This window comes from Astyanax mexicanus, chromosome 12 (genome assembly GCF_023375975.1).
Source record: "Astyanax mexicanus isolate ESR-SI-001 chromosome 12, AstMex3_surface, whole genome shotgun sequence".
Classification (NCBI taxonomy): Eukaryota; Metazoa; Chordata; class Actinopteri; order Characiformes; family Acestrorhamphidae; genus Astyanax; species Astyanax mexicanus.
Window position 1 is genome coordinate 12,715,918 of NC_064419.1, and position 25,314 is coordinate 12,741,231.

Consider the following 25,314-nt stretch of genomic DNA (forward strand, 5'->3'; position numbering starts at 1 on the left):
GGTGTGAAAACGATGTTAGATTCAAGACAACCTGTTTTGTCACCGATTTATTACAGCTGGCCATGCTGACTGGACGGGTGGACATAACTGCAGCAGAAAGTGTGTGTGGATGCATGCGTGCATGTGCCACTTGAGTGCAGTGCCACCGGACCATCCATTAAGAAATTAAGGCCACAGTGCACTGAACTGAAACCTGTAAAATAGCCCAGAGCCCAGACAGGCTCTAGTGTAAACGCTGTGTTTTACGCTCGACTTGGCGATGTTGCAGCGACACTGGACGAGGCTGACAGTGATCCAGAAAGCTGATATAATAAAAATAAAATGTTTATCATAATTATGTTATCTTTAATGAGAGGTTGTGTCATTATCACTTAATTCTGTTTAAATTTCACATGTATGAATACAGAAATTGTGCACAGCTAAAGGCAACATGCTAGGATGTTATAAAAGGCTGCTAAAAAGTGCTATGGCATGGTATGGTAGTGCTATGAAGTTGCATAGTGGTTTCCACTGTTCTTATGTGGTTGATAAGGTGTTCTGGTTGGGTGCACTAGCACTTCCAATGGTATTTTATGATGAAATATGAAGTATTTCTAAGTTGTTTTTTGGTGGTTGATCGGGTTGTTGACGCAATATTAAAGTGACTGCTGCAGTGTACAAAGTGCTCAGGTGGTTGCTACGGTGTTGCTAAGTAGCTGCTGTGAAGTGTGGTTGTTAAGATCTTCCATGTGTTTGCAATGGCAGTTTTTATGGTCTCAGTAAAGGTAAAACCAAAGATGCCAAAATAATTCAGGATGCACGATAATGCCAGGGTCATATCTGCATCAGCAGATATTGGTTTTATATATTGGTAATATTTCTAAAATATGTATTGCCTAATTGTTGTGTGTTAAATGTGGTGGTGTACCTAGTTTCCTACTATCAGCACATGTCTAGTATTCACAATACAGAGGAGAATTACTCTGAGATCCTAAAGCCATGAACAGGAAAATCCCGGTCTGTCCGCAGCCTGTTTTCGTTTAGTGTCTCCTTCAGGTTTGCAGTGAAGGTAAATCCTTTAGGCTGCAGGGATTTGGACCACAGGCTGTGCTCGTCTGGAGGCATCTGTCCTTCATTCAGTGTCATGAGATGGATTCTCAGAAACGTTAAGTGGTTGTAGTATTAAAAACATTAGGGTGATCCTAAACCACTTTTGGGAGCTCTGAAGCCACATATATTGTACTTTTATTATAATTTTACAGTAAATTTTCACTGTAAAATGTTCACTTTAGACTATATGTTCTGTTACCTTCTGAGAACACTCCTCACTGCGGCAGACTGTGAATCATGGCTGTAAATGGCTATTATGGCTCTAGAACTCTTAAAGACTCTCTGCTAGAACACAGTGGTAAAAACAAAGAATCAGAACTGGATCGGGCTTATAATAACTGATACCCAATTCATTAAATGTTTCTGGATTGGTCCAAGCCAGTTTTTTTTTTTTTTTTTTTTGAAATACCCTTTGACAGGTCCCACCCCACCCCACCGTGGCATCTGATTTCAATAAAAATAATAATAAAATATAAATACTACTACTAATAATAAATAAATAAAATAAAATAAATGAAAAGGGTTTGGGGGCTGGATTATTCAATGTCTCTTATAAATTGAATGTTGTCTATATAGGTGAAAATGGGTTAGGAATTTTTTCTTAGAGCCCCTATTTTATTTTTTCCAACTGAGTCTCTGAGCAATGGGTGTTTTGATTTCCAGTGTAATACAATTCTCCTACGAGCAAGAAGAGTTGTAACGGCACATAGTTCTACTAATGAGAGTTCATTGTTAGGGCCCAAATACAGGGCTAGAAAAGCTAAACTTGTAAACCTACAGGAGTTTTAGTGTATACAACGTTCTCTGATCAGACGTCTCTCTCTGTTTCTCTCAGGCTTTCGGGCAGGCTCACTCAAACCACAGGAAGGTGGCGGCGGACGGCGAGAGCCGGGAGGAGTCTCTGATTCAGGAGTCTGCCTGTAAGGAGGCGTATTACGAGCAGCGAGTGCAGGAGCTTCAGACCGAGCTGAGGCAAATACGCAATGTCCTCACCAACACCCAGTCTGAGAACGAGCGCCTGGCCACCATCACGCAGGAGCTCAGAGAGGTAAGACTTCAGCCTGGAGAAGAATTAAACATTCAGGACACAATTAAATGCTGCATACTTCAGTTACAAATCAGATTAATGGGCTAATTTCTACCAGCTTTTAGTCATTATTAACTACATGTAGGTGAGCTTTAGTTAAAGGCTAACTAAACCCCCTGATTTTAGCTGACTCCACACTCAGCTCCAATTTGAAAAATGCAAAAAGGAAAATGGGAGCATTGGGTGATGTATGGGTTTAGGGGTGGGGCAGAAGAGAGAGCTGATTGGGCTGAGCAGTGTGCCTCTAATCGCGTTGAGACATAAATGATTGTACGCCACCGTTGGGGGAGGGGTGTATTATTTTTATTGATTGACAATATTTAACTGTGGTGAATTATATAATTATATATCATCACCGGTGAATAAAAGTAAAAAGTAAAAGGCACAGTACCTGTCAAAAATTTGGACACACATTCTTGTTCAGTGTGAAGGAAAAGCAGCAACTATTGTTCAGCACCTCCAGGAACTCCTTTAAGACTATTGAGAACTATTCCAGGTGACTCTTCCTCATGAAGACACTGAGATTATAATCTCACCAAGAGTGTGCAGATCTGTCCTCAAAGATAAATATGATACTTAGAAGAATCTAATGTATAAAACATATTCTGATTTGTTTAACATGTTTAAATGTTAACTTTATAATTCTACATTTGTTCCTGTATAGCTTTAATATAGTCTTCAATATTACATTTACAATTTAGATAAAAATCCTAAAAAAGAAATAAGAAAACACATTGAATGATTAGAGGCGTATCCAAGCTTTTGACTGGTACTGTATCTCTGAAATAGTAAGTTACCATATGTTAATGTAACCAAATGAATCATATTATGCAGCTGACAGTTCACAAGGAGTTCAGTATAAAGACCCAAATTCATAAAAAAGGTTAAATTGAACATCTTAAACAGACATTACCTCACCTAGTGTCATATAGTCCTGCCTGAGGTGCATAATATCTGGTTACTACAGCCTGTAGTTTGTATAAGTTCTACACACATACACACACACACACACACACACACACGCACGCACATGCACACTACAACGGTTAACCAATACTGGCATACCATCCTCACCTGATACTCCCCTTGCTTTTCATTTCTAGGACTCACTTTTCACACATAGCTGATTTGACATAAGCAGGTTGTTCTTTCTCCTCTGTGTAATGTGCACTCGCCATAGTCAGATGCCAATCAGATTTATGGCACAATGCTAACAGCATACAGATGTGATTGCATTCAGTAAGAGTGTTAGTGAGGTTAGGATGTTAGATGATAATCACTCCTCAACTCATCCTTAACTCTTCAACTCATCACAAAAGTATTGGATAGATCTCAATCATTCCAGAGAACACAGATCCCTTGCTTTACAGCTCAGTGCTGGGGGCTTTATTATTATTGATTATTATTAACTGCCATTGTGTCAGTAGCTTCATTTATATATATTCTTTTAGCAATATTTATATGCTATAGAACTCTATAGAGGACGCTCTGCTAGAACACAGTAATAAAAACAAAGAATTAAAACTGGATCAGGCTTATAATAACTAATATTTAATCCATTAAATTTGCCCGGATTGGTCCCAACCCACTGAAAAATATATCATATAAAAGGCGCACGTAAAATCCTTTAATTTTCCCAAAAAATCATCAGTGCACCTTATGTATGAATTTTACCAGCCAAGTTGTAAGAAGCAGTTAAGCCATTCCACTGAAGTACAGTGTTATAAAAGTGTTTCATTGTGCATTCATTGGATACAACTTTTTACCTCAATTAACATGTTAACCAATGTGATGAACGTTGGCGTTATTATGTGAATAGTGATGGGTATGGTGACTGGAATAACCTCGGTGGATATCGATTGACTGGACGTTATCTGAGAGCTGTTGCTCCGGGTTCCCTGGTGGCCACTGGCGTGTTTCTGCTGCTGGTGGGCCTCATTCACTATCTGATCTGGCAAACTCCAGCATTCCCTCTTGCCAGGTTCACCCACTGCTCCACGATCTGATAAGACCCGGGCTGAAGCCAGTGGAATCCACACACACACACACACACATCATTCTAGGCGTAAGAATAACTCATAACTTGAGTCTCTAAACATTGAAAAACATTCTTCTCATCAGTTAAAGTAACTACAGAGACGTTTTACAGATGTAAAAGATTGAAACTTGAAAGATTTGCTTTCAGATTGCCGTCAGATCATGAGGACACAAAGGACCAAAGCAAAAACAGGAAAAAACACGGCAGCATGATAAGACTGCAGTATACTTACAGGGGTTGGACAATGAAACTGAAACTCCTGTCATTTTAGTGTGGGAGGTTTCATGGCTAAATATGAGCAGCCTGGTGGCCAATCTTCATTGATTGCACATTGCAACAGTAAGAGCAGAGTGTGAAGGTTTAATTAGCAGGGTAAGAGCACAGTTTTACTCAAAATATAACATTATGCATAACATCAAAATAACATTATGGGTGACATACCAGAGTTCAAAAGAGGACAAATTGTTGGTGTACGTCTTGCTCGCGCATCTGTGACCAAGACAGCAAGTCTTTGAGCCACGGTATCCAGGGTAATGTCAGCATACCACCAAGAAGGACCAACCACATCCAACAGGATTAACTGTGGATGCAAGAGGAAGCTGTCTGAAAGTGATGTTCGGGTGTTAACCCAGATTATATCCAAAAAAACTTAAAACCACGGCTGCCCAAATCACTTAACTCTCCTGTTTCCACCAGAACTGTCCGTCACCACAACAAATTATTGTGGTTTAAAACCAGGTGTTTCAGATTTATTGTCCAAACCCTGTATATGCACTGAAAAATGTGACTACTGATCTGAAATTCAGCTCTCTATCAGATTTCTTTATCAGATTTTTAGGTCTGACTCCAGTCTCAGAATTCGATTATCCTGTTTACATGCATCATACTACTTGAATAATTAGATTGTAGACTGCAGAAATCTGTTTGTAATAGGATTATAAACTTCACTGTAAACACACATTGATTTAAATGGCCACTGTAGAACATTTCTGATGAATCTGTGGACACAAATGTCTATTTAACATCAGAAAAGCAACTTTACTTATAGAAACCAATAGAAAAGCTGCAAAATGCATTTGGAATTGACCTTGTGGAAAGTTAAGGTTTTGTAGGTGTGTAGGTGACCTTTTTGTAGACACAACAATGTTTTACAACATAAAATGTTTAACTCTACCACATGTTAGCTCATCCCCCACCCTTCCATACCTACAGAACACTGATCAGCTGCAGGATTGATTAGAATGAGAATAATTAGCTCAGTTTAATTGGATTTAGTGCAGCTCAGCGTGTGAAACGCTGGGAAAAGGTCTTGATGTTTTGTCTGTTACAGCTGATCAAACGTCAGAGAAACAGAATATCACTATCTGTAACGAGGAAGCCACACCCCTAGCTGTGTGTCTGTGGCTAATCATGTTTCAAGCATGGTGTCTTCTTTCAGTCTGAGAGACGTCTCTCCCTCCTTCCTCCCATCTTCCCTGCAGAGATGCCCCCAAATCCCCTGGTTTTCAGACTCTGTCTGGCGTTTTGTCTGCGCTGCTGCAGAGTTAAGCAGAAAGGACCGAGTCAAAGATGAGCACTCATGGGTCTAGTGCTGGTGTCTCTGTTTGTCTAGCTTGCACACTTGGCCTTATTTGTACACACACTCACACACTCACACTCACACACATTCAACACTTGCTTTTGTTTTATTAGCTGGCGTGTCCCTCAGCAGATGCGGCCGGTCTGTCTCTCCTGCCACAGATTAAATTGCAGAGGGAAGATTTAAAGGGGGCTTTGCTTCTTAGAGGAGTTTAGAAGCAGGCAGATTTACGGGAGGAGTGGCAGGCTGCTCATGTGAAGAATGCATTGTTGAACATAAAAGATCTTTAATTGTTCTTGGCTTGGAAGTGCACTTCTAACAATCCCCTTTACTTGGCATAGGTTTGTTCTTTGAACATGATCTGGAAGTTCTTTAAGCTTTAAATGTTCTTTACTTTTGCTCGTCATTTACAACAATGGTCCTTAAAAAATCCCTACGTAATACATTTGTATTATTTAGTTCAGTTTTTGAGATTGAACTGATCAGAGCTACTGAACGGCCTCTCTGGACACGAGCCTGAGATTTACTGCCACCAAAGACTCCAGCAAACGCTCGCATGTAGTTTGACTTAGCGCCAAGCGGGCACTGTAAAAAGAGGGCTAATTGCTCTACTGGTAGGAGGTGTAAGAGAGTGTGTGTGTGTGTGTGTGTGTGTGTGTGTGTGTGTTTGTTTGTGTGTGTGTGTGGGGGGGGAAGTGTGTGTAAATCTTCTACTGGCTCTGTTAATTACTGCTCTCGAGTGGTCCATTTCTTGGCACAGCAGGATGGAGAGGAAGGGAGGGAATGAGAGAAGATTCTTCTCCGTCTGTCACATTAGAACAGACTAAAAGATAGAAAGAAAGAAAATAGAGAAAGAAAAAAGGAAATTAGAGAAAAAAAGAAAGAAAATATAGAAAGAAAGAAAATATAGAAAGTAGGAAAAAGAAGGAAGGAAAGAAAATGTAGGTAGAAAATATAGAAAGAAGAAAGAAAGAAAGAAAAAACAGAGTACAAAACAATAGAAGATGAAGTGAAATTAATGCTGAGGTGAATGAAATTGGTGATTGGTGATTGTTTTGTTCTATGGTATATTGTGTTAGTATGTGCAGTGTGTTTATCTGTGTGAAACTGAATGCAGAGAATTTTAAACTTTTAAACAGTGTTTCAGTGGGATATTCCCATAGTAAATGGAGTTGCACAGCCGCGAGCAGTGAGCGCTGCACACAGTGCATTCAGTGTGAAACAGCAGAGATGGTGTTTGTTCATTGCTATGGGAGTAAATTATCTGGCTAATAAATCACAAAAAACAGCAATTAAACAGCAGTTTAGCTCAAATAAAAATAGTATATTTGATAGTCGGGTCGGATTAAGACTACATCACATTTTCACCACAAACCAAAAGTACAAACCAACCAGAGTCTGATTTAACCAACTACATAGTGCTGGTGTGAAAACGCGCTTATATCACAACAGACACTACATACATCAGGATCTCATTTGACTCGATCTTTCAGTTTTTTTTTAGTTTTTTATTTGAGAAAGTTGTTTAGAAGAGTGTAGATTAGAGAGAGGGGCAGAGAAGGAGTAATTATGAGTGGATGGCTCTGCGTCTGAGTGTCTGGGTCAGTTTAGCAGACAGCATGATCGGGTTAATTTAATTTAAACTAATCATGAGACTAAAACCTCACTCTCAGTCTGACTCTAATGCTGCAGACTATAATCCCCGTAAACTGTTTATACAGAGAACAATACATGTAAAGGAATGTGCCCCAGTCATCTTGTGAAGACGTAACATCACAGTAAAAACTAAAGGTTCTGAAATTAGGAAGACATGTCTGTTTACAGAACAGCAGTGCTGATTAAAGGCTGGCTGTGTGAAAAAGTGTGTAGCTTTCAGAGCAACAGCTGGAACACATCTGCACCTGAACATCTGTAGATGTGTTTTATGCACCCAGCTTACAAACTTACATTTAGGTAAACTATATACAGCTCTGGAAGGAAATAAGAGGCCACTTAAAAGTGATGATTTTCTTTGATTTTACCAAATTGAAAACCTCTGGAATAAAATCAAGAGGAAGATGGATGATCACAAGCCATCAAACCAAACTGAACTGCTTAATTTTTTGCATCAGGAGTAAAGGCATAAAGTTATCCAAAAGCAGTGTGTAAGACTGGTGGAGGAGAACATGCCAAGATGCATGAAAACCGTGATTAAAAACAGGGTTATTCCACCAAATATTGATTTCTGAACTCTTAAAACTTTATAGTAAGAACTTGTTTTCCTTGCATTATTTGAGGTCTGAAAGCTCTTTTTTGTTATTTCAGTTATTTCAGCCATTTCTCATTTTCTGCAAATTAATGCTCTAAATGACAATATTTTTATTTGGAATTTGGGAGTAATGTTGTCTGTAGTTTATAGAATAAAACAATGTTTATTTTATTTAAACATTTACCTATAAATAGCAGAATCAGAGAAACTGATTTAGAAACTGAAGTAATGTCTTGATTTTTTTTTCAGAGCTGTATAGTACTGTGCAAATTAGAGTGGAAATAAGTAAACTTTTCATAATGATGGTGATAATTACACACTAAATGCAGTAAAACAGTATAATGTAATACAAAACAGACATTTTTGCTGCATTTCTGGATATAAAATAAACAATATCTAAATGACTAAAGTTGCCAAGCTTCCTTAAAGTGATAAAAAAGAACTGAAAAATAGTTTGTAAATTTGCAAATCTGCAAACATTTCCACAAAAATGCTTCTTGTAATGTTTTTAATGTTTTTCTAAAACAATTGGTTTGTCCAACAATAACCATTTTATACCAAATAAAATACACACATGCAGTTTTATATATGGCTAATGTTCCACAGAGAGGGTGAAAATTCACTTCTGCTGCATCTGTAAATCTGCCTCAGCTGATGATGAAATAGTGAGGATTTTCCTCTCATTATTTGCAGCTCCCTTATTTGTGGCTGCGGTGATGTACGGAGCAGAAAAGCCTCTGATTGGCTGCTTCCTACCCTGCCCACTTCTTGCTAAGCCTCAGCTCCCATGGCTGTTATTAACCTCAGAGAGTGCATTTTCATGCACAGTGTGCTGAGAGTGTGCAGAGAGAACTGCTGAAATTAGGGGTGAGTGTATATTTAAGGATATATTTAGAGAAAGTAAAACAAATAAATTATATTTCTTAAAATCACTAACATTGCTGCTGTTTTTGCTCTTAATAAAGCGTCATGAAATTATTAGGTTACTCATGTCGGCGAATGAATGAAAAAATAAATACGTTGTTTGATAATAATTATTGTTTTTTTTATTGTACTGTATTTTTTGGTTACAATTAAAAAATAGTATTGGTATTAAACATTTTAATATGATACCCAGCCCTAGTGTCAGTATATTTATTCTTATTATTTACTATGAAATTATCTATAATAGCAATTGTATATAATTGTATATTTGTATAATTTTCCTCTTTCAGTTATAAACCATGAAACAGGTAGCTTTAGTAAAAAGCGCTTCACACAGTCAACTCCTGATATTGTAGAGTAGCTCTTTTTTTTTTTATCAGGACACACACACACACACACACACACACACAAGCACTAAATTGCTCTCATCTGCGCCTGTACATCTGTAAATAAATGTATTTTATGTGCCTGGCTGACATTTAGGTCATTTTAACACACTCATAACACACTCACTCCCTCTAAACACACACACACACACACACACACTGCTTCCCTGTCTTAACCTATTCTCGTTTGTCCTCAGGGGCACCAGACAGCTCTAGTCGTGACCTTGAGATTTCATTACCACAAACATGGTCTATCTGGAGTTTATAACAGCCCCCCCCAAATCCGTTACAACCAATCACAGCAAATCTACTGTTCCCTCTCTCTCTCTCTCTCTCTCTCTCTCTCTCTCTCTCTCTCTCTCCCCACTCCTCCCTCTCTTTCCCCGAATGCTCCGTGTCTGTTTTCCCCTCAGCGTTTCAGTGCAGGGAAATGGAGGATGCTGATTTAGTGTGAGCAGCGCTGCCCTCGGATTACTAATGCATTTCTGCTTTTAGATCATTTTATTTCTCACACTGGATTTGGGAGCTGCTGCAGAAACGGCTTTTCTGCGCATGTTTGTTCAAGAGTGTGTTCTCTGGTGAATGGTGGTATTCACTAGAGAGAGTATATGACCTGCAGGCAGAATTATTAAAGCTGTTTTTACACGGTATAGCTGGAACAGAGAAACAGATGAGACATGCTGGATGTGGGGGTGGAGATACATAGACAGATACAAAGAGATACATAGATATAGAGGAATACATTTGGAGAGATACAGCAGATATTTTGTGCTGCATAGAAAGTATCCTGCATTTGCATGCAATGCATTTGATAATGTTTGGCCTGGATGGAGCAGCTCAGTTATGAAAAGTCTCTCTATTCCATGAGTCTCTCTATGCTCTACTCTGAAGCTACATGAAGTGTGGAGGTGTTTAGTGATGTAGTGACTCTGAAGAAAGTTGACTTCTCTGTGCACTATGCTCCTCAGTTTTATATTCTAGATTCATCAAAGTAGCACCTCTTAGATGATCAGCTTTACACATCTCTGCTGGATTTTCTCAGTCAGACTTATGAGTCACCTGGAATTCAGGCTTTCAGTTAACAGCTGTGCTGAACTCGTCAAGTTGTGAAGAGGTAGATTTGGTATATAGCGAATAGCTCTATTTGAGTAATATTCTAATCCAGATTATGTCAAGAACTACTGAAAAAAAATTATGTTAAGATACAATGAAGGTCAGTCAATACGAAAAGAAAAATTTTAAGAACTTTGAAAGTGTCCTCATGTGCAGTCACCGCAAAGACCATCAAAAACCTTATAATGATGAAACTGGCATTCATCTGGACGGCCCCAGGATAGGAAGAGCAAGAGTTTGCTCTGTTGCTCAGGATAAGTTCAGCACAGTTCACAGTTACCAGCCACAGAAACCACAAGTTAACAGAACCCCAGATAAAAGTATTTTTTGGTTATGTATTCTTTCACAGTTTGGATCACTTCACTATTTAGTTGCAAAAAAACATGAGTTTTTGAACGAGATGGTATGTCCAAACCTTTCACTGGTACTTTATATACACTATATGGACAAAAGTACTGTTTCTTCTGGATTTAATGATATTAAAAACAGTTAATTGTTGGAGTAACAGTCTCTTCTGACTAGAGAGAGCTTTTATGCTAGATTTTGAAGCATTGTTTTAAGGAGGATATGATTGTATTCAGTGACTAACAGAAGCATTAGTAAGGCCAGGATGTTAGATGATCAGAATCTTAGCACACCTCATACACAACTCATCTCCAACTCATTCCAGAAGTATTGGATGGATGGAGTCATCTATAGGACGACATGAAAGCTATCTAAAGTAGCTGAATACATTCATTAGAAATGTTGGGCTGTGCCCAAACATTTGGACAGTTAATGTGTTTATTAAGAGAGTTTAAAAGAGAGGAACATAGAGAGAGAAAATGTAAGATTATATATATATATATATATATATATATATATATATATATATATATATATATATATATATTAATCTACACACAGTAAAAATGTATAAAACACTCCTTTCCTAAAATACAGCAGTGTCATATAGCTGGTATACTATATAGCTGGTATACTAGCTGGTGCCAACAGAGCTATTTTGGACTAAACGAGGGAAGAGGAGGAGAAAGAAACAGTGAGAGAGAGAGAAGAATGATAGAAACCAGGTCAAAGGAGAAATTTGCTAGATAGATGGACAGAAGGAGGCGGAGAATGGGGGATGGTGTGAGTCACGGAGCCAGAGGGAGAGAGAAGGAGCTGTGGAGGGATGGAGGGATGGGGGAAGGGTGTTATGGCGCTGCTGCCGTATCTGTAATCTGTCTCGTGGTGCATGAAAATCCCTGTTCCTTCCAGGGAAAAGAAGGAGCTGAAACTAGGTACTGCATTATTAGACGACATGTATTTAACAGATCATGTCATGGAAAACTGGATTTTCTCTTTTTTTTTATATAAAATGAAAGAGTGAGATATAAGGAAAAGGTTTCTAAAATATAAATATACCTTTCAAGTCCCAGTTCACACAGTCTATTTAAATGCAATATTTGTTCCCATTTTGAATGATGTCACAAAAAAACAACATATTTAAATACACTGTGTGAACTGAAGTATTGGGACTCGTCTCTTAGACATTAAATTTAAGTGTGTGATTTAGTCCCGTTGCCACAGGTGTTCAAAATCAAGCATACAGTCTGGCTTTATCTTTAGTAAAAGAACAGGAGGTTCTAAAAAAATGGCCATATTAATAATATATAAACTTTTACACAGGTTACAACTATTAGGGTTGCATAGTAATTCCTGAAAAAACAGATATTGGTTGTGTATGTGGATTTATATTTATATTTCAGATTCATCAAAGTAAAAAATAAATGCTGAGTTTTTTTATTTTACCAAATTAAATGTAATGAAGAGGAAGATGGATGATCACAAGCCATCAAAACAAAACGGATCATGCACCAGGAGTGGCATAAAGTTATCCAAAAGCAGTGTGTAAGACTGGTGGAGGAGAACATGCCAAGATGCATAAAAACTGTGATTAAAAAACAGGATTATTCCACCAAATATTGATTTCTGAACTCTTAAAACTTCATGAATATTAACTTGTTTTCTTTGCATTATTTGAGATCTGAAAGCTCTGCATATTTTTATGTTATTTCAGCCATTTCTTATTTTCTGGAAAATAAATGCTCAAAATTACAATATTTTTATTTGAAATATGGGAGAAATGTATAGAAAAAAACAATGTTAATTTTACTCATACATATACCTATAATTAGCAAAATCAGAAAAAAATGATTCAAAAACTGAAGTGGTCTCTTAATTTTTTCCAGAGCTGTATTTTGATTTATAGAAGAATAACACTCTAAGTACAAATAAGTACAAACTCAAGCATTCTTGACCAAATTACACCGTAGAAACTTAACTTTAAATATTAAAGCAGCAGTATGATGGATGACTGTATTTCACCATCTTAAACAACATAATCCAATGTTGTTTGCTGAGTCAGTAAAGTACCAGAAAAAGAGTGCAGCCCTGTTTATTATTTAAATTATAAATCCCATAGATATACAATGACATTTTCGGGGCTCTATTTTAGAGATCTATAGGCGAGCTGAGCTGTTAACCGTGCACCATGCAGCTTGATTTAGGGCGTGTCAGTGTGTCTTTGCTATCGTAACAATGGGAAAAGTACACCTTGCACAGCTCAAAACAAGCAAAAGGTATGTACTAATTCTCTTAATTAATCATGGGTGTGTTTTTGGCATAAGGTAAAAATATCACAATAACTTCAATCCCTTTAACAGCCAGGTGAGCTCTAATTTTGGTGGATTGCTATTTTAACGGCGCAGCTACCTGGACATGTCCAACGCTTCTCAGCAGAGGAAACTAGAAAACGTGTCTATAGTGAGCATTAAGCTGTGAAGCAAAGGACTATACACTATACACTGTGTTCTCTGGAATATCCTAATATCACTAATACCTCCTGACCTCTCTTGCTGCTGAATACAATCAAATCATAGTAAATAGTCTTTCACAAGTAGGATGAACTCTTTTTAGTACCTGTAAGAGCCAGTTAAATATGGTGAAGATACTTTAATAAGTATTCATAATTGTACTGTTTTCTAGAATGCATGATTTGGTAATGTATAAACTTTCTGTATTTTTTCTTTCATATGTAATACGTCCGAGCTATATTAAGTCCAGAGTACCGTCTATGTTTATAAGTGTTTTATAAGTAAACCTTAAAAAGAAGATTTGGTCTCACTCATATATTTTAAATATTGGTTGTTAGACTGACAGTAAAAAGTGGAACAAAAGGACGTGCAGGAAACAGGGCGCCACTACAATACCCTTTATCTCAAAGAAACAATGAAAGAGCTGCATAAGAGCTGCAAAGTCTTAATCATCTCTAGGGAGGTCTCTGTCACTTATATGAGTAAATATCAGTCATCCTTTACTGCCAGATATACATCTGGTCACCCCACCCACCCTCCTCAAGCCAGCTTAATTTGTATTAAGTTAATTGTCTTCTGTATAGAGAACCTCAAAACTAACTGACCAGACTCTGCAGTCTTCGCCTTTGAATAGGGACCCCTGCTGTGAGGTCAGGCCCTTATTTTGCAACCTGATTAATTTGGACCTTACTGTGGGCTGGTTTTGATTAGATTGGTGCTCAGTATTCATTAAGAGGTGTGGTGATGACCTCACAGCTGGGGCTCATGTGACCTTGGCTGTCGGGGGCTGGCGGACAGGTCAGCGCTGTGCCGTAAAAGAAAAGACAGAGGCAGATGGTTCTGATCTTCTACCACTACTGGCCACATTGCTTTTTGTAAGTCCTACAGCCTGATCAGAAAATATAGCAGACCCTTTTTGATGCACAGAATATTTGGCAACCAAAATGATTGTGACAAAAATGCAAAAAAAAAATCACTATAGGTATTCGGCTGAAAAAGTAAATAACTATATAATGTGGAAACAATGACGAGTTTATCTTAAGTGTTTCCTATCTCGTAAGCATTGTGTATTACAGCACTGCTGTGTGTAATTATTTTTACACTCTACTCTTACACTACTTAAATTACATAAAGCATTTAGTATTACTTATCAGGCTTGGTCTCTGTCTACTGCCACTTTACACTGGTTAAACTGGCTGTTTTCTAGCTGAATGACACAAGCTGTACACAAGCTGGCTAGGATAGTAACTTTAGCTTTAGTATTTGTTTGTTTACCACAAGCCAAGCTGACTTTCTCTGTGTAAAGTTCACTTGAGTGACTTGAGTAGCAAATGTAACTTGCTGAGGTAAATTTATAACTAAAATAGAACCTAGTATGTAAAATTATGGCTAAAATTGCACTGCTGAGATAAATGTATGATTAGATTAGGAAATAGCTCTAGGAACTAGGAAGGACGCAACATGACCCAAAAATAATGCAATACACTGACTTAAAATCATATTTGATGTTATTTTTTGTTTTGTTTTTTTCAATAATTCAGTTTATATGTGCTCTGTAAGGCCTCACAGCTGGTTCTGATTATGACCACAGAGGAAACGACCAGTTCACAAGATCGGAATTTATGAGAGAGTGACTCAGAACTGCAGTGTTTTCTTTTCACAGCCTCTCTATATGCATTATCTGTCTAATGAAATGATCATACAGTGAATATTAGTTACAAGAGGTAGAAATGGAGGTTTTAGAACTGCAGTGTTGCATGACAGGCAAAGACAGAACTGACTTGTGCTAAAAGCAGATTAGCAACTGTGTGCCTCATATCTAATAATAATCAAAGATTAATTTGGAGAGAAAGAAACAAAGACCAATTTTCTCTGTTGTTAAAGATAATTTTTTGCTGAATATGGATTGTGGAACTGGAGCATGCGTGAATGACAGATAGTAGACAGGATTAATTCGGTTTTTATATATTTATATATGATTCATCTCATACATATGAGATCAATTGAGTGTGCAGTGGCTCCAGCGTCTGGTTTTGTCTTGTACAGTAAAAGCATCAATAGAAATTAATTAATTTGTATGAATCATCTTTTTTCATTTGTTCAGTTTGACCGAGATTGTGAAAATATAAAAGGAGACACAGATGTTGTTTTTTATTGTATTTAGAAAGACTGTACAGCAGCAGTTGGATTTTTTAATTATTGCACTAAACTAAACCCCTGCACCTTACCTTATGTTTATTACAGGGTGTCATAAAAAGACATACCTTTACCTTAGTAATTAAAATGACACATATTTAAGAACAACATTTAATTAATTAAATATATTTTCACTTAATTCTTTAATTAAAAAAATGATCGTCTTAAACATGTTTTCCTATTTGTTGCTTCAATATACTGTTTACATCCCAGCCTCCACTTGTGATATTTATAAAACACAGCTCTGTCTCCCAGCTTCTGGGAAAAGTCATCTTTAATGAAGTATTTGTGAGAACAGCAGTTAGAGAGCTTATAATTTTAGATGTGTACTGCTGTTAAGGTTTGTAAATGACAGATTACAGATTATCAGAGATTTCTAGGCTGTAATTATTGCTTTTAGTAAGTAGAGGGTTTGTACTTGGGGATATTCTGATCTGAACTGAATGAATAGTGTGGAACTTATTGTTGGGATAGTGTAGAGCTTAGATCCAGCCTGACCCGGTCCATCCCTTGCTTGCTTTACGAGCTTGCTTTAAACCCACCATTGTTTTTTGTAGGTAGAGTGTTAAAACTGAGCTTTAAAAAAATAGGCTGTTATAATGAGAGAAATCTGTTCAGAATGATGTTAATTAACACTGCAACACTAGAGAAGCATAGACCTATGAATTAAGAAAAATGTTTATTAAGAACTGATCTCCCCGTCACACAGCTCTGCAAGTGAAGTGCGTATTGTGGACAAGTAATTAGAAAGCTGTGTAATTATAACATTCTAATTTGTGCAACTTTTTTATTTAAAACACAGTTTGATTTGTTACTTCGCTGTATTGTGATTATCATGCCATAACATTATGTAAAATAATAATGGCATTAAAAAACACACGCCTACATCACAGAATATTTTCTTGAGCCCGACCCGGACCGAGGAAAGTGATGGGAAATCTCGGGTCGAGTCTGGTTTGGGCAGAGAATCGAAGCTCTAGAATATTGTGGATATATTGTGAATTGTGTAAAAACAGTATAAGGCCTAAGATGGAACCTTGTAGCACATCTTTAAAATTGATGGCTGGTATCAGGTTTGATTATTACAATTTGCTGTATATTATACACTGATATGCCACATCCCATAAGACAGGGAACTAGTATCATGTCATATGACTTTTGCCATGTCCTATTAAAGCTGCATGGACGTCTGTGTCTGCATTGAATGTGTATATATTTTCTGCCACTGTCATTTATTTGTTTATAAGGACAGTTGTAGCCAGATGTGGCTTTGGAAATACTATAATATCACTAGCAAGCCATTACTTTGCTATTCCATGACTTTTGGCATGCCACTATACGAGGCAATTCTCAAGCCTTGACTTAATCTACATTAATCTGTAATTGTAGCCTAAAATACCTGAAGCAATAACGAAAAAAATAAATTTTAGGAAATAATGTGCTTGAGTTTGTGGTTGTACTATTAAAGTTTGTACAGAAAAAACACCCCGGTCTCTTGTGCATGCTCATAGCTTTATTAATATTTACACTGTTGAATTTCACACTGAATATGGCTGTGTATATTGTAATGTAGTGTAGACATGCCTGAAGACGACTGCCTCTGCAGCGCAATGTGAGTTTTTGCAAGTGTGTGCAAAAGCAAGGTGATTTAAACGGTCGTCTGCGTTTCTCTAAAAGGAAACGACATTGTAACCTAATGTGCGCACACAGCAAACAATTAGAGGTCAAAACACCCACATTATCACAATCCTGCTATTGTGAATGAGATCCAGAAATACCCAGACAAATAAATGTTTAATCAGATAGGATCATTTCACTTTGAAAGGGCTTGTAGACCTTTTGTCCCAGAGATGTTTGGGTGGACTGACTGGAGTAGATGTAAGCTGTGGCTCTAAGACATGCTTTAGGCCTGCGTCTACCCCATCATATGTTTTATATTATATTCAAAGCACCAGATGTTACATGTTGTCAGACGTTTTAGTTAATCTTTTTCTTAAAGCATCAGTGCTTAAGATTTTTCCAGTATAATTGAAAGCAGCAGTATTCCTGAATGGTGAATGGTCGAAATATTCTATTAAAAACCACCATTGTGCTTCTGCTACAATGCCTGCAAAGCCAAATATATAAAAAAAAAAAACAGTGGTCTGGTAGGTTTTCCAGGACTTTTTCTGGCTAAGGCAGCTTCTAGCTGGTGGTTGCACACAGTGCAGGTTTTGAAAGTATTTTTGAAAAAGATAATCAAGATAAGTTTTGGAAGAAGAAAAGTACCTAGAGTTTTAGTTCTACACATTTTTGTGCTTCTGTTTATCAACTGAGAAAAGATATTTTGGATTTAAAAAAATATTTAATGTTTGGGTAAATCCATCACATCACTTTGCATTAGCTAGCTGGCTGCGTGGGGTCCTAATCTGGTTAGAGCTTCAGCTTCACTATAACTGTAAATAACTGTAAAAAAAAAAAAAAAGAGAAAAATGCTAATTTAATGATGTCTGGCTTCATTTAGACAAATATAAGGCAGAGATGCAACAAACCGAAATGCAAAATCTCTGCACTGATGTTTTAAAGATTGTGCAACATGAAAATGTCCCGTGAAGGTATGAAAAAGGCATGAAAATATTAAAAGTCTAAAAGTGTACGAATCCTGATACGAACAGTGTGTGCAAAAGTCCTGTGTCAGCAATAGGTGCATCTTAAAGTAGCCGAATTCACTCATTAGAAAGCCACTGGACAGCTGGATACATTTGGACGTATGTATATAGTGGGCCTGGCCAGGAAGCTCCCTGGTGGTGTATTTTTATTTCTGTGTAGCATAAGAACAGAAATAGATGATGGTTTCTTCATGCAGTTGGTTTGACTGTAACTGTCAGCTGGAAGCTAACAAGCTTGGGCTGTGTGTATCTCTGAGAGCATGATGCAATAACATCCCCCGCTCCAGGTACATATATATATTCCCAGGATGCAAAGCCTTTATGTGCTGGGAAATCTTCCTGCCTGCTCTTCCCTGGGACTGGGCTTCTATTCCCTCATCCCTGATGCTGGGGATTGTGGAGGAAAGACAGATGGAGAGAGGGATGAAGGAAAAGGTGTGGCGTGTGGAGGGAAGAGTGGGATTAAAAGTGGAGACGGCGAGTTAGTGGATGGAGAGATACACAGCCTGATGCTCTGGAGGAAAGCTGAAAGAGGTGTAATGCTATAGTAGGCTTTGAATAGATGTTATCCTCTGGGTAAAAGTAACTGAATATATGCAGTTATGTAATGCTGGTTATGTAGTGACTGCAGGTGATTGAGGACAGCGCATTGTGTAGAATCATATGAATGACTTCTAAAGTGTAATTAGCCCTCAGGCAGAGAGAGTGTTTACTGTATTTTTCCACACTATAAGGCGCACTGGATTATAAGGTGCACTATCAATAAACGTCTATTTTGTGGTCTATTTTCATACATAAGGTGCACCGGATTTATGGGACACTAGTAACTAGTAGTAGGAACTGTGTAGGAGCGGCGAAAACTGTAAAGCTAAGCTAAGTAAAAAAGAAAAAAAGTGTAATTCTTAAAAAATAATAATAATAAATTCAGACGAGTCAGACAAGTGAAACCAGCGCTGGATGTTAATCTACACAGATTTCTCTCCTGAAAACTGTTTATTTGGGTGAGATTTCCACTAAAGCAGGAGCATTAGCATTAGCCGCCTACGGTTACTGGCTAATGCTAACTGACAGAGCTAGACAGAGAAACCCTGAGTGTTCCGATAAGCCAGAGTGATATCAGCTAGCTGTTCATGATACATAGCTTGTTTTAATACAGTAAACGCGCAGACTACAGTCCAATATACTCGCTTCTGAACAGCAAAAGAGCTAGCGCTGTGGTTAGCGGCTAATGCGATTTGACAGTGCTACACTGAAGCAAATTGAAGGATTTTAAGTGAGCCATATGGAGTGAAAAATACGGTATGCTATGTGCTAATTACTATGCTACACATTAGAGATGGGCGATATGGACCTACAAAATTATCACAGTTTTTCAGGGTATTTTGAGGTGATTGAGGACAGCACATTGTGAAGGTTCATATGAAAGACTTGCAATGTTTATATTCGCACTACTAAAACTTTTTTCTCACTGCTGCTTGTTGATAATATCCATATCATATATTATTGTAATCATGTACATACTGCAATCTTAATGTAAATTTATGTGGTATACTCGGCGAGGAGCAAAGGAAGAATTTTACAGTGCAAAGAAACTTTACGTTTTCTTACTGTGCACATGACAGTAAACATATTGAACCATGAACCTTTTTGCAATAATGATATTCATGGCAATATAAAATTTCCAGGATTTTTTTAAGAAGTTTTATTTCTTGTAGGTCAGGGGATTGAGGAGGCCAAACATTTGTTTTTACTGTTTTACTACGTAATGTGACCCTTAAATGTTTTCATGTTTTTAACATTAATCTACAATGTATAAAATAAATTAAAGTAAATATATATATATATATATATACTCTTATTACTCTTATGGTAATATGGGAGATAATATTCATTATAATAGTCATTATTAATTTAATCAGATTTTTTTTCGAATTAGGTTATTAAATTGAATTGAGCAAACTGTTGATTGATCTAATAAGAGGAAAATCAAAGATTCTGTGTATAATTGTTTGTGTGCTGCGTGTGTCTTTAACACACACACACACGCACCCCGTCTGTGTCACCACTATTCCATCCAAGAAAGCAAGAGGCGTGTGGTTTCTATGACAACAGGGAGTAGCCCGCTCTCTTGCTCTCAGTCAGTCACAGATATACAGACTTACACATACATACATACTCACACACATACAAGTGCACACACACACATGGAATTTGGTAGGACTGATAAATTTCTCTAGATTTCAGTTTCAGTAGAAACTGCAAGTGTGATTGCAATGCTGATTAGTGGGTGGTTACTATGGTGTTACTAAGGTGTTGCTATGGTGTCTGTAGTTGTTGCTATTGTGTTTCTAGGTGTTTGCTTTGATTGTTGCTATGGTTTCTTTGGTGGTTGCTAACGTGTTTTATGGTTTCTGTGGTGTTGCTAGGTTGTTGCTAGGTAATTATTATGATTACACTAATTATGATTTCTATAAGGTCATGTTAGGTTATGTTTCAGTGATTCTAGAGTGAAGTTAACTGATTTGAGTAACTGACTGTGTTTCTGTTTGTTTCTGATCTACAGAACAGTCAGATGGTGGAGCTGCAGAGGTCGCGTCTCCGTGATGACATTAAGGAGTACAAGTTCCGCGAGGCTCGTCTGCTGCAGGACTACAGCGAGCTGGAGGAGGAGAACATCACTCTGCAGAAACACGTCTCCATGCTCAAGCAGAGCCAGGTAACATCACCAATCACTCACTATTAGAGATACAACACTGTGATCTGTGAAATCTTCATTTTTTTTAAATATCGCAGTTAGGGCTGCACATTATGTCTTTTAAGTATCGTTATTGCAACGTGTGCATGTGCAGCATTACATCCTCACATCATCGCATGATGCAGGGATCTGCCTGCTTAATAACTAATGACATGTCTTTTTTTCCCAATTATTTTTAGGTCATATCTATTATATCAATATCTATCGTATTTATGCCTGCCCAATATCAAATTTTTCTCCAATATTGACCCCACAGAGTGCATCATTAACATCATATGTTAAATCACTGTAATTCGATGTTAGATCACATTCAGAACTTTGTGTCCTCAAGTATAGTCACCACAAAGACCCTCAAAAACATTATGCTGATGAAACTGGCACTCATTAGGGCCACTCCAGTAAAGGAACTGTATTTATTTATCTTAATATGTATCATATCTCCAGGTTCTTGCCTATACTCATGTATTATGTATTAATGTAATAAATCTAAATATTACTGCTGTGTATGGCTTTTCAACTATTCTGTATAGTGTTCTAAACTATAACTCCCATTTTCACTGTTGTTTTTAAATAGTGACGCACAGGCTGAAGTTCAAAAGACGCTTTTGGACTTTGTGATTGGCCAGTGCCCCAAAGAAGTATTCCTCCTGCTCAAACATGACGAGCTACAGTCATGGTTAATAATTAGTCAAATTCTACATGTCAGAACACAGAGCACAGTCCGCAGTTTAAAGTACACAGTGCTTTTAATGGGCTGCCTGGGAAAAAAGGGAGGTTACCACAATTTACCATAGCAGAAAGCCACATAGGCATTGCTTAGTATTGCAACATTTACATTTGATTAGTGCCCTACAGTAAAATTTTAATTGCTCACATATGTAAACACTTATTGCAATATCAGACACACACTGTACAGCTGCTCTTTGTTTGTCTGTGTTTGTGTGAGATATCATATTTAGCATTTTTGCATGTTTTAAAAGCAGACAGTAGTTAGTGTTCACTAAGAGTTGGGGTTGCGTATTGGAAAGGATCTGTGTGTGATATGTGTCATGATAGAGTGGCTACAGTTCAGTTTAATGCATTACTGTAAAACAATATATATATATATATATATATATATTACAAAAACTATAACAGTGTTCATATATCCATACAGTCTGAGCAACAGGAACCCCCTTACCCCTACCCCTCTGAGTGTCCTGATTCTTGTTAGGATGGAGGGGTAGGTTAGGGGAAGTGTTGGGGCTACATGACCACTCCAAACAGAGGACTATGAGAATATTTGTCAGGACGGGGCAACACAAGAGATCAAAGAAACCCGTTTCCTTTTCATTAAAAGTGACGATAAACACTATATTACCATATTTAATGTGCAATTTCAGTGTTTTATAGCCATTTTCACAGACATAAAGAAACCACTATTAGTTCATCTCAGTGGGTAGCTAACTTTTTCCGTTCCATCTTAAATAGTGCAACTAATAGCAGAGGCTGCAGTATTTAAGGTGAAACGCAAAAATAAAATAAAAGCTACTAAAAGCAAATTCCAGCTCCCCGTCATAGAGGAATTAAGAAACAGACCATAATAATTAATAGCTGCATCACCTACTGCCTTTCTAATAACATATGATTACCCCTAAAGTTAACTAGTAATCAGTTAACATCAGTTAGGTTGCTGAATTTGCTAAAACTTCCACTGCTATAGTTATACCTGTATCGGGTACTTGAAGGATTACCCAATTATTTTATTAGGAACAAGATTTCACTTCTTCCTCTTATATCTCTGTTCCAAGGGGAAGGGTTACACTTTAAAACAAGGTGTGGGGTACAAATTAGAAATGGGTCAAAGCTTAAAGCAACACAAAATGAAACACTGTCTGCCACGTGTAAACTAATAAATTGTTTTTGGAAATTAATACAGTATTACAAAACATTGTATCCCAATACTCCCAATATTCCATAACATCAATATTTTCTTACACATTAAAAATGTAAACCTGAAATAAAACTTACATATTTGTATACAAAAAACTAAAAAACTGAAACCAAGTATCAAATAGTTGTTTATGGTAAATTAACGACTAGCGGAATGGAGAGATTTAATTCAGTCTGCTTTACAGATCTTTACAGATATTTGTTTTTGTGTCTGTTCACAGCTGGGAAGGATGAGTTCTGCAGCTAATAGGGAACACAAACGCACTAGAGAGAAAAGTGCAGAGACATATTTCAAATTGTGCAAAAACTGAGTGAAAAAAAAAAAAACATTTATTAACATTCAAAATAACATTTATTTGTAAATTTTTGATTAAGTTTGCATTGTAAAATATACATTACTATACAATAATTGTAAATATATATCATTATTTAAGGGTTTTAATATTAAAAAATATTACTCACATGAATGTGAATTCATATCAGATTTGTACCTGCTATCTCCTCCTGTAGGTGGAGTTTGAGGGCCTGAAGCACGAGAACCGGCGCCTTGAGGAGGACACACAGTTCCTCAACAGCCAATTAGAGGATGCCATCCGTCTGAAAGAGATCGCAGAGAGGCAGCTGGGAGAAGCTCTGGAGACCATCAAGACCGAGAGAGAGCAGAAGGCAAGAGCTATAGTAGAATCAAACCTGCACACACATGAAACCTCTGCCACGGTTCATTAGATTCCACAGACACTATGTTCTGAACAATGGCTATGTGTATAATATAAAATAATATAATATAATATAATATAATATAAACAACCCCCTACTCTGATTACATCAGGAAATTCCACTGATTCATCATTAATAGATACCTCACTGCATGTGCACTGCAGATATCTCTTCTAATTGATAAATTACGCTACTCTAAAGAACTGCATATTGTTGACACCAGTGTTCAATAGCAGATCACATCTTATATAACCGCCATAAAAAAAGATATGATAAAGTGGAGCAGCAGTAAGCTTGTGGGGTTTAAAAACTATACTAAGTTTTATAGCAGTGGAACTGTCAACTCTGGAGTACCAATTTGTAATATATTCTGAAATGAATTACCGAACTATTAAAGGAATCCTAACAGTAGTCTTGTAACATATAGTTTAAAGCCTTTCCAGAAAAGTGGAGAAAGTTTCTGCAGTGAGACAAATGTCCTTCTCGTGTCCTTAATTTTCTGCTTACTACATTGTTGAACTCCCTGTGTCACACATGCAGGCAGCCCTGAGGAAAGAGCTGTCCCACTACATGAGCATCGGGGACACCATGTACCACAATCCTCTGAACATCTCTCTGGACGGGCTGAAGTTCAGCGACGACGCGGCGACCGAGCCCAACAACGACGACCCCATCCACACCTACGAGAACGGCTTCGACAAGATCACCAACGAGGACGACAACCGCATCTCCACGCCGAAGAAGAGCGAGCTGTTCCACCCCGCCCCCAGCCTCGTAGACGACCTGCTGAGCGAGCTCAACATCTCTGAGATCCAGAAGCTCAAACAGCAGCTTGTGCAGGTAACGCCAGCACTGACCTGTCAGCAGGGCCAATATTGCTCCATACGTTCACTACTGTAGTGCAGACCTATTCCAGACCGCTGTCATGAAGAGCCAATACTGCACAATACAGGTTCTGCTCCTGTGTGTTGACCTGTCATCACATGCTAATAATGCACTGCGCTGAAACATTTATAAAGACTTTATTACCCTTTATATGATAAATAGTCTTACAGACTTTATTCCTCTTCATTTGCCTTGATTGTCCTACTTATTCTTTAAACTACTGTATTTTTTGCACTATAAGGCGCATCGGATTCTAAGGCGCACTATCAATGAACGTCTATTTTTATGGTCTATTTTCATACATAAGGCGCACCGGATTATAAGTTGCATTATGTAACACTAGTACGGAACAGGGATGTCTTAAAAAATAGATTATTTTAAAGTCAAATGAGCACTGGACATTAATCTACACAGATTTCTCTTCTGTTTATTTATAAGATTTGCAGAATTCCACTAGCATTACCTGCACCGCTTCACTGAGGAATCCTGAGTTTTTCAGTAAGTCAGGGTGATATTAGCTAGCGATTTGTCCCACATAGCTTGTTTTAACACGGTAAATGCACATACTACAGACTGATAATACTTACCAATGAATGACGAAAGAGGTAGCACTTACCATGGTTAGCAGAAAATGCTAATACTGCTCCAGTCTCAGTACTGCTCCAAAACTTCAGTACTTCAGTGGAGTGGCTTTACTGTTTCTTACAACTTGACTATTAAAATTCATACATTAGGCGCTTTGGATTATAGGGCACATAATTTAATGAAAATTAAAGGATTTTAAGAGTGCCTTATAGTAGAAAAAATGTGGTAATTGAAACTTACTAAAATAAAATTTGTGTTATATTTTCAAATGTTTGCG

General features: G+C 37.5%; 1 protein-coding gene across 2 annotated transcripts in view; it reads left to right on the forward strand.

Moving 5' to 3' along the window:
• The window catches only part of zgc:171572 (protein bicaudal D homolog 2), an 81,387-nt gene that overhangs the window by 35,510 nt on the left and 20,563 nt on the right, over positions 1–25,314 (forward strand). For both annotated transcript variants that reach the window (XM_007237044.4, XM_007237045.4), the window contains exons 2-5: positions 1,925–2,137; positions 20,727–20,879; positions 23,361–23,516; positions 24,108–24,407. In XM_007237044.4, coding sequence (XP_007237106.1) covers positions 1,925–2,137; positions 20,727–20,879; positions 23,361–23,516; positions 24,108–24,407 — 822 coding nt within the window. The remainder of the gene's footprint in view (positions 1–1,924; positions 2,138–20,726; positions 20,880–23,360; positions 23,517–24,107; positions 24,408–25,314) is intronic.